Source organism: Podarcis erhardii (genome assembly GCF_964252035.2).
Source record: "Podarcis erhardii genome assembly, chromosome: 11".
Lineage (NCBI taxonomy): Eukaryota > Metazoa > Chordata > Lepidosauria > Squamata > Lacertidae > Podarcis > Podarcis erhardii.
Window position 1 is genome coordinate 43,003,643 of NC_138501.1, and position 14,541 is coordinate 43,018,183.

General features: G+C 43.9%; 1 protein-coding gene across 11 annotated transcripts in view; it reads right to left on the minus strand.

Moving 5' to 3' along the window:
• Nucleotides 1-14,541, minus strand: part of NEDD4L (NEDD4 like E3 ubiquitin protein ligase) — a 259,868-nt gene that overhangs the window by 24,331 nt on the left and 220,996 nt on the right. For 6 of the 11 annotated variants that reach the window (XM_081881380.1, XM_081881374.1, XM_081881373.1 and 3 more), the window contains 5 exons: nt 11,921-12,121; nt 9,267-9,344; nt 7,644-7,698; nt 7,498-7,554; nt 3,226-3,284 (listed from right to left, as the gene is read on the minus strand). In XM_081881380.1, the coding sequence (XP_081737506.1) occupies nt 3,226-3,284; nt 7,498-7,554; nt 7,644-7,698; nt 9,267-9,344; nt 11,921-12,121 (450 nt within the window). The remainder of the gene's footprint in view (nt 1-3,225; nt 3,285-7,497; nt 7,555-7,643; nt 7,699-9,266; nt 9,345-11,920; nt 12,122-14,541) is intronic. The other 5 variants (XM_081881381.1, XM_081881382.1, XM_081881379.1 and 2 more) reach the window with 1 other exon arrangement.

Genomic DNA, 14,541 nt, shown 5'->3' on the forward strand with positions numbered 1-14,541 from the left:
GCACAGATGAAGCAGGCTCCTTCCAGGCCTGATGAAGCTGGAAGCATCCATCTGCTTGCTAACACAGTTTTCTCAGGAGACAAAACGCTTTTTGGAAGGGGATGTTTACTCACCAAAGCGGCACACTCTACAATCCGGCATTTTAAAAGAGAAATGCCAGATCCCCAAATATAAAATGAATATCGACAAAGGATATTCACGTGGGTAAAATGGCTGTACGACTGCCAAGTTAAAATTTCTCTTCAGGGAACTGAAATAATATTTTTTTAAATCAGGGGACGGATTGGTTTTCTTGGGGGAAGGAATTAAGACATTCTTGAACTCTACAAAGAAGCCATAGTGTGATAAGATGCCAAGAGGAAGTTGGCTCCTTCAGATTTTGTGAGTTTGAATTACAGCAAATGTTGGAAGTTCTCCACTGTCATAACTTTGACTGTTTTCTTTTATGCCTGATTTGAAACAGTATCCTGACACCGTGCCATCAGTAAACCTGTTCCAGTTACACACATTTGTTGACCTGATCATCATCATCACCCAACATTTATGTGGTACCAAAATAATCACATCCATTGTCTCGGCAATTGTCACAACCAGCCTGTCAGCAGCACCCAAGCAAAATTGCTTCTATGCCAAGGACAAACAGAACCCCCTCTTCCCAACCCTTTAAGTATTCCTTGTCTGTTTTTTAAAAAATGTTTTAGCTTGACTCTGAAAGATGGGAGGATGTTGTTGTTATTTAAATCCCGGTCTTCAGCCCAAAGGCCCAAAATATAATGAACAGCATATTGCAACAAAATATACAGTAGAGTACAATTAAACGCCATAAATCAATCAGCAAGCAAGACAATATAGAGAAGCAGAATCATAACAGAAGAGGGCCAAAACAAAATCTTCCTGAGCTAACGGCTGCTCTCACCAATCCTATATCCCATATACACAGGGACTAGAAACCTGAACAAAAAATAATACTTTAAAAAAGCTTGCCCAGCTGGAAGTATTAAGGGTCCTCTTGCCCACACAATCATTCTAACTATTTTGGGGTTCAAGACAAGCAACTGATTAACTGCCAAAGAGCATTTGTTTTGAAAAAGAAAAACTACGATTACTTACAAGATTAACAGTTGCCACAAATTGAAAAAATCCACCACCCTGTCTCATGCTTTCTAGACAATTGCACCCCCCCCCCCCCAAAAAAAAAGCTTGGGATAACAAACCAGTTCCCTTGGTTTAAGCTCTGCAAGCTTCTGACTGCTGGATTTGTTATATATAGTTAGGCATGGCAGTGCAGTCTATCTGTATACTCTTATTAGAAGCAGATAGATCCTGCTGGGATATCATCTGGTCGTGTTATACACACACACACATACACACTCTCTCTCTCAAGAAACAAAGGACAAAGACTGTGGGGAGCACATGATTGCAGTTAGAATAAAATAAACAGAAGGTTCAGTCCACTTTTACAGACATCTGCTACCGAGGATTCTTTCCAGCTTGTGTAGCCTGAGGATCTGAGCACTTGCAAACTGGATCCTTGGCTCTTCATGTTTATTAAAATCAGGCAGAGTTGGGTTTTCCATCCAGACCTCAGAGGTTGCCAATGCATCTTTTGAGTGCAGCGCTTTTCCCAGTTGCCCTGATGAAGTTGGCCACTGTTCGAAAAGTCAAGTTCCACCCTGCTTTAACAGGCAACTTCAGAAAGCTCTCCTTTGATGGAGGTATTTAAGCAGAGGCTAGGCAGCCACCTGTCACAGACAGAGTGGTTGCACCCTGCATTGTTGGTTCCTACATTAAGTGGGAAGATCGCCACCAGGGTCCTTTTTCAACTCTATAGTTCTGTTGTTGTTTGGTCGTTTAGTCATGTCCGACTCTTCGTGACCCCATGGACCAGAGCACGCCAGGCCCTCCTGTCTTCCACTGCCTCCTGCAGTTTGGTCAAATTCATGCTGGTAGCTTTGAGAACACTGTCCAACCATCTCATCCTCTGTCGTCCCCTTCTCCTTGTGCCCTCAATCTTTCCCAACATCAGGGTCTTTTCCAGGGAGGTGGCCAAAGTATTGGAGTCTCAGCTTCAGGATCTGTCCTTCCAGTGAGCACTCAGGGCTGATTTCCTTCAGAATGGATAGGTTTGATCTTCTTGCAGTCCGTTGGACTCTCAAGAGTCTCCTGCAGCACCATAATTCAAAAGCATCCATTCTTCGGCGATCAGCCTTCTTTATGGTCCAGCTCTCACTTCCTTACATCACTACTGCAAAACCATAGCTTTAACTATACGGACCTTCGTTGGCAAGGTGATGTCTCTGCTTTTTTCTATAGTTCTAGTTTGGATAATTTTCACCCAGTATCTAAACTACCTCTTTCTGAGGAAGGGATTGGAGAAGGTGGCTGCTCTCTCATGTCTATAGGCAGTCTTAGATAATACCATTTATTTATTATTATTATTCCAGTCTGGCTTCTAGTTTGATTTTGAGTCACTCTTACACTAGGGAATGAATAGGCAAAATACAACCCTGTTTGATACCACTTACTATGGTATCTGCGCCTTCTCTCTGGGCTGGAGGCATAGTGTTATGATGGAAATGGTCCTTTCTGGGGGGAACGGGCTTCACAACATGGTGCTGGGGGGGATTTTTGCTCCATTTCGTGGCGAATGGGAAGCCTCAAGGTTCCATCTTGTCCTCCATGCTTCTAAGTATCTGTATAAAATTGCTGCAAGGAGTCATTCGGTCATTTCATCTGGAGTGCCACCAGTATGCAGATGACACGCGCAGCACCACCTCTATTTCTCACCTGCTAACCCCAAGGTGGCTTTGGAAACTCCAGGACGAATTTAATGGCAACTGCTCCATCGGTGCAAGCTTTGCAGCTTGCCAGATGGCACAATTCTCCCTCTGCTCCCCACCCCATCCCACTGTTCTGGGGGCAACTCTCAACACCCTTAAAATCCAATTGCAGGTATCACAGGCGGCACTGGAGAAGCGGAAGAAAAGGCTTGTTGCACTAGCAGAATTGCTTGTGTGTAGTGGAATCAATAGGTATTGATATGATTTTGGGGCTGATGAACCAATGATGAAAAAGAAGCCAAGAGCTGATAATGAGAAAAGTGGGTGGGCAGTTTTCCTTCAAAGCAAGCAGGACTATTTTGCTCACAATGATCCTCAGGGTGACAGCTGCCAATCACAGATGCCTCAACTCAAATTTATACAAAACTCTTCATTCAGTACTTACTGGACCAGTAATAGCAGGATTCTGCAGTCTGGGGTCTTCCCACTGGGTAATTTTATTATCTGTAAGTTAACAAGAGAAACCACAACATGAGTTCTCTTCCAGAATTCTTTTTACATCCAAACTGAGATTTAAAACAAGAACAAAACAAAAACAAAACAAAACATTGCTCTTCTTGCCTATCTCTTTATAACTACATTCTGCAGTGTTAGGGGGGAAATTATGTACACCCCATTCATTAAATCCCCCATCACAACTGTTTAGTGGGAAACATCCATTCAAAAATGCAAATACCATCTATAATCTAGCACTTCATTAGTTAACAGACTTTATAGTATCACATATACAAATTATAAATCCCCCTTTCCAGGGATTTATAATTTGTGTTCAGATCAGATTAGATATGCAAAAATGCAGACTAATGAACTGCTCCAAACACCTGACTAAATTTACAATGCAAATGGATTCTATGTTTCTCTGAGGATGACTTATTTAAAATCTACTTCCGGGATAGACATTAGGGCTATCCCACTAGCTGATAAATGTAAGGACGAACAGCTGGAATGAAATGCTAGAGGAAAAGAGTGGGATGTTTAAAGCCCTAGAGAATGGAGAAGGTTAGAAATTAAACCTGTTTAATTTGTTTTGTTTGTCTGTCAATTTCAGAGCAGACTTAATCAGAACCCTTAAAATATAAATTCAGTTATAGGTTTTTTAAAGCTGTCCTGCTATTCCATAGGGCATGGGAGACAATCCTAGTGGAGAGAGAGAGAGAGAGAGAAGGAAAAAACCTGGAGCAGGCAGCTATTGGGGTATATTCACTGTTGAGGAGAAAACTAGATGAAGACAAGAGGGCTGTATGTGTTGGGAAACAGCTTGGTGAAGAAGAAAGGCATTTCAGAACCTATGGCATAAATTATAAAGGCATCTCTTGCTCTCATAGAGAAAATTTAGGGGTTTTTTTTATCCCTTTGAGGGATATATATATACAAAATCTCTCTCTCTGTCTGTCTCTCAGCACAACTATATTTTGTGGTCTGACCACTGTGTATATGAGAAACATTCCTCAATGTCCTTAGGCTCCCCAACCTGGAGGGAAAAGTGCCATTTAGGATGGTGGCAAGGTCAGCTCGTATGTCTGAAGTTCTCACAAGCCCATATAGACTTTCAATCAAGACTCTGAAATGCAGAGACTTCATTTATATGTGGGTGCTCTCAGTGTCTAAGGTGACCATGTCTGTTTTTTATTTGGGTGTGTGTCACATGTTAAGACTGTGTACAGGTCTGTGCAACCCTTTTGAAGGAATGTGTTTGTATGTTTTGGGGTACACCGAAGCCAGGGTGCAGTGTGACGAGGCTGATTTCTGTTGCAAGCCTATGCGTAAAAGAGTGGAGAAGCTTTACTTAATATCCTTTTGCCATCCTGTTGCGTTTGTGAAGCATCTTAAGGCTCAAGGCCTTCTAGCCTTCCAAAGGGTGACATGAGGGTCCTAATACAAGCAAGCAGTTGGAAATACTGAACTAGGGGGAATAACAGAATTGTAGAGTTGGAAGGGACCATAAGAGTCATCTAGTCCAACCCCCTGCAATGCAGGAATCTTTTTGCCCAACGCTGGGCTCAAACTCACAACCCTGAGATTAAGAGTCTCATGCTCTACCAACTGAGCTAACAGTCCTGGGAATTATTTGGGGCTCTTTTAAAGTTCAATATACCCTTTGGCAGCACACAAACACACAAAATTAGAGGGTGGGAATCATGGCAGAACTCTTAAAATAACTTGACCATAGAGCTCACAGATATGGCTTCTTTAAGCATAAATGTATGTTTTTTAAAAATTATTATTATTATTATTATTATTATTATTATTATTATTATTATTATTATTTCATTATTTATACCCTGCCCATCTGGCTAGGTTTTCCCAGCCACTCTGGACAGCCCCCAACAGTAATATTTATTTATTTGCAAAAGAAATCACTGCACAACGGTGTGGTTGGAAACATACACTATACGAACACTGCAACGTTTTCTGCACTGCTGGACCTTTCAAAAACCGAGGACAGCTTTATCAGAGAGAAACTGCAAATGGCTCAATTTCTGCCCTTTGCCGGTTGGTAAAGTAGGCAGAGTTGCTTGAAATCATGATGGAAGCAAAGAAGGGCTTTGACTGAAATAAATATCCTCGTTTGTTTGCTTTTTGAAAAGATGTATCTTGGAAGTTTGGCAGCTACAATTTTGTGGAGGGGGGGGGGAGAGAGCCTTAAAAGCCCTTCATGGTTTGAACGAATTTGGAAATGTCTGAGAATAACAGGTCACCTGTTAAGCCAGTGGTGTCCAAACTTTTTTCAAAAGGGCCAGATTTGATGAAGTGAAGGGCCGTGAGAGCCGACCAAAGTTGTTGACCTTTTTTTAGGGTTTTACCCCAGGAAATAAACTGCCACAGATTAAACCGACCGGTGGCCCAGATTAAGCCTTTGGACATGCCTGTGTTAAGCAGTAGCTCGTGGTATTTTGTGTATGTGTGCCCCAGGACAAACTATGGAGCCTGGTGGATGGCTGCCACAGCCATCAGAGCCAATACTCTTGCTTCAGCCAGTACAGAACTCTTCTTCCTTGGAGGTTTTTAAGCAGAGGTTGGATGGACATCTGCCATGGACGTTTTAGCTGAGATTCTTTGCATTGCAAAGGGTTGGATTAGATGATCCTTGGGATCCCATTCCAACTCTACAAATTCTATGATTCCATGGCACAGCTGCATATGCATGTGGCTTACTTAAGGCAGTGTTTCTGTATTTATCTCCCTTTCCCAACCTTGGGCCTCCAACTGTTTTTGAACTACAACTCCCATCATCCCTGACTAGCAAGACCAGTGGCAAGGGATGATGGGAATTGTAGTCCAAAAACAGCTGGAGGCCCAAGGTTGGGAAACACTGACTTAAGGGACCATAGGTATGAAGTAGCCTCCTAAGAACTTCCAACACACATAAGGAATAATAGAATCATGGAACTGTAGAGCTGGAAGGGGTCATCGAATGTAGCCCAGCTCAGACAACGCAGGAATATTATGCTCAACATGGGAGTGAGTTGGTTTTAAAGCCTTGGCAACGGCAAGTGACCATTTCATCACCCTGTACCCAGATTTTGATGCTTGGGGTACCATGTTTGTGACGGGAGAATTAAAATCTATTCCTGGGGCTGCCACAAAAAGCAGCTATTTAGGATTGAGATTGGCAACAAATCAATGCTTAAGATGCAGTGTACCCCAAGCTTCAACACTGAAGACATATTATACTGGAACAGGTGGAAGATACACCGAATTAAGGGGTAACTGGCGACTTTAAGCTTCAGTTTCTTAGTTAAATATGGGTGTTCTCTCCCCCCCACCACAAATGGCCCAATCTAGTTCTGAAAGTGTATGAATTTGATTCCTTATACTAAAGCCACTACTTAAAAGCTATTCATGCACTTGCAAAATATTTAAGCTACTTTACCCAAGCAGTTTAATTTAGAATAAAAACCTGCCACCATACAACTACAGATATTTCTAGTGGTTAATTCTATGGAGTTCCAAGGAAAACATAGAACACAACAATGTCGCATTGATTTTTTTAAAAAACAAAAGTTAATTTTACAAGTTCAATACTACTTTCTTCTGTTTTCCTTTTTTTTAAATCTCAAGAAGATATTTAATGAGCAATATGTATTCATGAAGATATAAAGAGAAAAAAAATCACAAACACTCCCAGCGGAAGAACAAATTATTTCTGTTGCCACTTGATAGTCAAAACACAACAAAGACCCACACACTTGTTCAGAGGTGCTGTAATAGGACAGGGTCTACAATGAAACACCATTTACACTGGAACTTCAAGGAACAGAAGTGTAGAGAGATTAACAGGGAGAGTGCAAGATTAACATGCCACAAATAGAAAATAAGGTCAGAACTGGCGTTGCCCCAAGACCTTCTTTGAGTAATTTGTGGGGGGGAAGATTCTATTGAAAATTTCTTCCACTGCCTACATAGACAGACTCGTGGCTACATCATATTTTTTTTCTCATCTTATTTTCTATTCCTAGAGTGTGCTTTCGTTTATTAATAAGTGCATATAAGCCATGGGATCCATCCACAACACCAAAAAATAAAAAATCAAAAAAATCCAAAGAAGTTCAACAAAAACAACCACAAAGAAGAAATGTTAATGCTTCACAAGAGCAAATAGGGACAAAGCTTGATGAGCCAATTAAAAGCAAGCTTCTGGTGAATTATACAGTACCGTAGGAAGGCACTAATTCTCGGGTATGAATGTCGCCACATATCAACACCTGGCTTCCTAAATGAAGAGTAAAATTACAAAGCTTTCACTTCAATATTGATTACCTCCCTTCATCTACTTGCTGTAGAACCTGCGTGCCTACTTACTATGGTCTATATAAAACGTTCTTCCATCCAAATGTATCCTTTCCTCCCAACCAGGCTGTAATTAAAGAACAAAAATAAACAAATAAACAAAACAACATCAGCAGGAGAATTAATATTTATTGATGTACTAATGTGCACTTATTTCAAGCAGGCAAACCTATCTTCTTCTCCCTTTAAGAACGCTCCACGTTGGTATATACAGTTGTTCTGAGGTTCGGTTTTGCATTCTGAGCCATGTGCGATCCAAGGAACGCATGGCTCTCTTACACACAATGGGTACCACCTATTCCAGGGAAGGGAACCAGATTGCGCATACCAAATGGTGATATGTGGATCTGGTTCCTTGCCATCAAACCAACGGACAGGGAGAACATTGAAGCCAAACGGAAGCTGCTTTCGTTCCTGGAGAATGATTGGATTCTAGGTCTGGACAGAGGATGTTCCCAACAACAAAGCCTCCATTGCCAGAGTTGAGAAAGACAGAGAGGGCGTGCGCTGCAACCTGAAGGTTCCAGATTCGGCCCCTGGCTTCTCTACTCTCTGGGAGCAGGGCTCAGAAATGCTTCTGATGTGGGAGGGCTGCTTGCCGTCAGAACTGACAGTACAGTCGTACCTCGGAAATCGAACAGAATCCGTTCCGGAAGTCCATTTGACTTCCGAAACGTTTGACTTCTGATTGGCTGCAGGAAGGTCCTGCAGCCAATCGGAAGCCGCGGAAGCCTTGGCGGACGTTCAGCTTCCAAAAGAACATTCGAAAACAGGAACACTCACTTCTGGTTCTCAACCGTTCAGGAGCCGGAACGTTCGACTCCCAAGGCGTTCGGGAGCCGAGGTATGACTGTATGGGGCTAAGGATAAACCCACAGTCTGACTCCGTGTTAAGGCAGCTTCTTAGAATAGTTTTATTTTATTCTTAGCCTTTAGAATAGGGGCACGTACAAATGGAACACAACACAGCTTTCCCCAGGAGGTAAAAATAATATGTGTGTTGGGGTGGGGGAAGAGACCGCTGAGAGCAACAAAATCGGTTCACTTGTTTCTTATTACTAGAATGCAAACCAGTGGCATCTTCCTACAATCCTACAAATTGTCTGCCTCTCAGGGGACAGTCTGAAATGCAAAGTTGTCATTTACTCATGTAAATTAAAGCCACGAAGCAGACTCTCTGTTTATGCTGCAGAAAAGAATCCAGCCATTAAGCTGGATTTGAGAAGGCCTATGAAAGAACAGGGGAGAATAATATGTACATATATACATATATCTCCATTAGCAGGCTGAGAATGTATTATGAAATGAGTCATATTCCCTAATGATGATATTTGCAAGTCTTCCCTCTCTTTAAACAACCATCCGGAATCCAGAGACCGTGCAGTGATTTATAACCTTCAGCGAAGGCTACATTTGTCCTTTCATATGCCACAGCTAAATGGGCAGGCATCGCAGCCAAGCAGTCAAGTGACTGGACACTTCAAAAATGCTGTTAGAAAGACTCTGGGGGACACGTTTTTGTTTACAGTAAAGCAGCAGGAACAGCAGACACAACCGCCACCGCACACAAATCTATCCACACATGCAGCAAGCGTCTAGATCAAACTGTACAAACGTGTGAAGGTGGATACTTACAGGAAGGGGACCTAAGTCGTTCGGGTTTAAAGCAGCTTTTGAACGCAGGTGCACTGGGAATTTCAGCCGCGGATCTTCCTGTAATTACAAGCAAGTTGCTGTAAGAATGCCAAAGCTTGGATCTGCACACGCATCCATTTCATATTTAAACCTTTACTCGGGCCTCTCCTATCAAAGCCATTTCTTCACTAATTCTTTGATTCCAAGAAGAAGTAGTCACTTTGTATACTGAACCTTGCAACCCACTATTGCATTTGTGGCGTAACGCAAACCACCTACACAACCATTTTAAAGGAATGTTTTCTTTAGGAGTGCATAGTTCTTTAGTTTCTTTAGGAGTGCATAGGAGAGCAGATGCAAACCGTTTTCAACAGTAACTCATGCAACTGTTTTAGCTTCTTTCCCCTTCCCGTGAAAACAACATTCTTTATAGCTGATTAGCAAACTGCATGCTGAACTTTCAAGCAACCTATTAAATAATGTAATGGGCTTCGTTAAAACCTTATAGCTAGAAATCTCATACGTGGCTTTCGGTATATCTCTAAGGGCTGCAACCCTAAACCTGCTCTACCTAAACCCAGCTCTACCTCTCTTTCAAATCAGAACCAGTGAAGGTCCTGTGTGAGTGCCTGGAGGCGGTTGGAGGATGGATGGCGGCTAATGGATTGAGGTTGAATCCCGACAAGACAGAAGTACTGTTCTTGGGGGACGGGGCGGGCTGGTGTGGAGCACTCCCTGGTCCTGAATGGGGTTAACTGTGCCCCTGAAGGACCAGGTGCACAGCCTGGGAGTCATTTTGGACTCACAGCTGTCCATGGAGGCGCAGGTCAATTCTGTATCCAGGGCAGCTGACTACAAGCTCCACCTGGTACGCAGGCTGAGACCCTACCTGCCTGCGGACTGTCTCGCCAGAGTGGTGCATGCTCTAGTTAACTCCCGTTTGGACTACAGCAATGCACTCTACATGGGGCTACCTTTGAAGGTGACCCGGAAACTACAACTAATCCAGAACGCAGCAGCTAGACTGGTGACTGGGGGCAGTCGCTGAGACCACATAACACCAGTCTTGAAAGACCTACATTGGCTCCCAGTACGTTTCTGAGCACAATTCAAAGTGTTGGTGTTGACCTTTAAAGCCCTAAACAGCCTCGGCCCAGTATACCTGAAGGAGCACCTCCACCCCCATCGTTCTGCCCGGACGCTGAGGTCCAGTGCCAAGGGCCTTCTGGCAGTTCCCTCATTGTGAGAAGCAAAGCTACAGGGAACCAGGCAGAGGGCCTTCTCGATAGTGGCGCCCACCCTGTGGAATGCCCTCCCATCAGATGTCAAAGAGATAAACAACTACTTGACATTTAGAAGACATCTTAAGGCAGCCCTGTTCAGGGAAGTTTTTAATGTGCGACATTTTAATGTATTTTTAATCTTTGTTGGAGGCCACCCAGAGTGGCTGGGGAAACCCAGCCAGATGGGCGGGGTACAAATAATAAATTATTATTATTATTATTACTTAGCTGGCAGTAAGCCCCACTGAATTTATGACTAGACAGGATTGCAGCCTATTAAAATCTCCTACAGGGTTGTGTGCAGCTCAGCAGAGGTCTGCAGTTTATTTTTCGCTATGCAGTTTCACTCCGTCTCAATTATTCTGCAGATGGCCAGATATGCAGGCTGATATTGTAACACCTTTTTTATTTATTTCCGGTGTCTGGAGGAGCCTGGGAGGCTGAACGTGAGGCAGAAGGATTGGGAGAGTTGCTATCAGTGAGCATTTACAATGCTTAGCTAGCTGGACCAATGGTCTGACTTGATATGAAGGCAGCCTTCCATGCCCATAAAAGCATAACAGAAAGCAGCACAACAGGATACAGAGAGAAGCTTTGAAGATGGTGTTGTGTGTGCAGAGATCACAGGAATTATAGAACTGTAGAGTTGGAAGGGACCATGAGGGTCATCTAATCGAACCCACTACAACGCAGGAATCTTTTGCCCAACATGGGGCTCAAACCCATGAGATTTAAGAGTATTGTGCTCTACCAACTGAGCTATCCCTGGATGTAAACGACGACATCAATAGAGCAAAGCAAATGAGCTCAGAATGCACCGTAAGCTCCTTGGGGAAAGGACATGTCTTTATATATACGTGTGTGTGTGTGTGTGTGTGTGTGTGTGTATATATACACACACACACACACACACATATATATATATATATATATATATATATATATATAAAAATGCCAAGTACCGTGGCCTAGCAACAATAATAATAATTGACTGGAGAAGTTGGAGAAACTGGCTATTTTCAGCACAGAGCATGCAATATAGGGTTATAGGGCAAAAGCTTTAAAGCATAATGTGCGTCCGCTGAGCTGCTGCTAAGAAGCAGGAGAACATAATATTTAAAGTTCCATGGAGTAGCTTATCAGGGGGGGAAAAAACATTACAGGCTGAAACGATAGTTCAAAAAAGAAACAAGTGTAGAAGCCCCCTGTAGACTACCCTCTACTGAATTCTGCTGAAATTTATTGTGGTATCTCCCCACTCCCTGCCGCTTCCACCCCAACTTTCACATGTTTTCTGGTCTCTGTTGCTAACCCCTGTATACCCCCCAGGTCCCCCGCAAAAGAGATGCACACATTTGGAATTCCTCTTACCCATGTAGTGGTCTTTGTGTTATGATCGATAAAGAAAGGTCTGCCATTGGGTGCTATTCGCATCTCCCAGCCAGGAGGTAAGAAGCTTTGTGTCAACTTATGCTGTGGTTTTGGAGAATTGTAGGGAGAAGGCTGCGGAGATTGGGGGTTAGAAAGGGTGTCCTTCACAGCTCTTCGCACAGGAGAGTCCTTGATCAGTCCCTGTGGGGAGAAGCAGCGGTAAGAATCAAGACGGCCATCTTATAGTGTGAAAGATGCCAGGTTAAAAAAAAAAATTCTTTATTCATTATTACATTTCCATCCCACTTTGAAGGAGCTGACGGGGGCACGCACTCTTCTCTGCCTCTCCATTTAATCCTCACAACAACCCTGTTCAGTAGGTTAGGACAGGGGGCGGCAACCTAAGGCCCATGGGCCACAAAAGGCCCACAGGGGCCGTTCAACCGGTCCACGAGCTGCCTCCAAAGCGAGTCGCCTGCTCGTCGAGTCCCCGCGCGCTGCGTTAAACAGGTGCGGTGCGGGGACTCCTTTCCGTGGCACCGGAAATCGCATCTGCGCAGATGCCAGAAATTGCAGGCACGCGCACTCACACTCATGTGATCTGGCCTATGGAGGGATCTCCTGTAGAGTGAACCGTCCCAGGTGAGGTAAACCTGGGTTAGGCTAAGAGACTGGCCTCAAGGGTTACCCAGTGGACTTTTATGTCGCTCAGTGGGGATTTGAACCCAGGTCTCGCAGGTTCTAGTCCAGTGCACTAACCACTACACCGCAGAGATCTTCACTTGGGATAAAAGGATTGAAAGCACATAATCGTCCCCATTGCCTGGAAATCAGCCATTATTCCTTGTCTAATGCACTTTAAACATGTGGATGCGCAATAAGCACACACACACAAACAAAGTTATTATTGTGGTTAGGCTGAAACAGATGCAGAAGACAGTGCAAGCCCTGAATCTCACCTCTGAGGGCATACCCTTTCGGGAAGCGGCTGAGGAGAAACCCAAAACTCCTACCACCCACCACAGTGCAATCCCATCACCCCAAAATCCGCAGCATAGGTATTTCAATGCACTAGAGCAGTGATGGCCAAAAACTTGGCCCTCCAGCTGTTCTGGGACTACAACTCCCATCATCCCTGGGTAACAGGACCAGTGGTCAGGGATGATGGGAACTGTAGTCCCAAAACAGCTGGAGGGCCAAGTTTGGCCATCACTGCACTACAACAACAGCCTGCCTTTTCTTATCAAGTGTAACGCCACAATTTTAACTAAACGCTCAGAAACCACAGCATTAAAAGGAAAATAAAAGCAATGGTTTATCTTTAAGGAAAAAGGGAGCAGGGACAAGACTGAGGAGAGGAATTCATTCCGGCCATTTTTCCAGAGCCCTAAATCCTCTCTCCCCTTCCTTCCTTCCTTCCTTCCTTCCTTCTTTATTTGACTTCTTACTTGCTGTTCACCATAAGGCCCCAAAAGTGGGTTGCAGCAATGAAATATGCAATTATAAAACAAACGGAGCAATTACAACCCTAAAACAAGAAAAGCGCAAAAACAAATAAAAGCAATTCCATATATAAAACAATTAAAACAAAAAAACCCTTCCTGATCTTATCACTGGGCCATTCAAATATAAGCTATACTTTGCTGGGCAACAAACAATGTGATGAGGAAGAGAGAGGAGCTAAACTTTCATATTAAGACACAGACTGTATGCAGACAAGAAGTACATTGGAGTGGGTGCAGAATATGAGGAGAAATTAGGAGGTTGGACATGAAGATCCTAGGCAGGGCCCCACCTAGGCACTGACCAAACCCACACCTTCTTGAGCTGTCTGCTTTGGGTGCCTTCAGACCTTGCCCTGATCTGAGAGTATGTATTTAAAATGAGGACGCGCGCGCATCATTCGTCGGGTGCACACAGCATGCATGCGCATGGATGTGGTAACACAGGGAAGCATAATGTGCACAGCTGTTTGAAGCTGGCAGCAGTGGGCCATTTCTTGGTGGTGAGGGTTTTGAACATTGGCCTCCCAGCCTCCTTAGGGAAAGAAGTGGCAAAAAGGGATTCGCAATCTGAATCCTTCTTGCCATAAAATGCTGGCAATGAGAAATCTCAGTTGCGGGTTTTCAAAGTAAGGAAGCAGCTGTGCCTTCAACTACTCATTATCTTTGTAAAGAAAGGTTGCATATGCTGGCCTCATTTGTGTGCACGTCTTGTTGTTCACTGAAAGGGCAGAACTGGGTGGTAAAGCACCTGATTTGCACACAGAAGGTTTTAGGTTCAATCCCTGCCATCTCCAGGGATTGGACTGGGAATGTCTGAAACCCCAGAGGACTGAGAAGTACAGACAATATTGAACCTCCTAGGAGGGTTCACATGACTCCTTCAGGCACTCCAGGCACAGGGGGTGTCCAACAATCTGATTGCTATTGGGGTAAGGTAAAGGTAAAGGGACCCCTGACCATTAGGTCCAGTTGCGGACGACTCTGGGGTTGCAGCGCTCATCTCACTTTACTGGCTGAGGGAGCCGGCGTACAGCTTATGGGTCATGTGGCCAGCATGACAAAGCTGTTTCTGGCGAACCAGAGCAGCACACGGAAATGCCGTTCACCTTCCCGCCA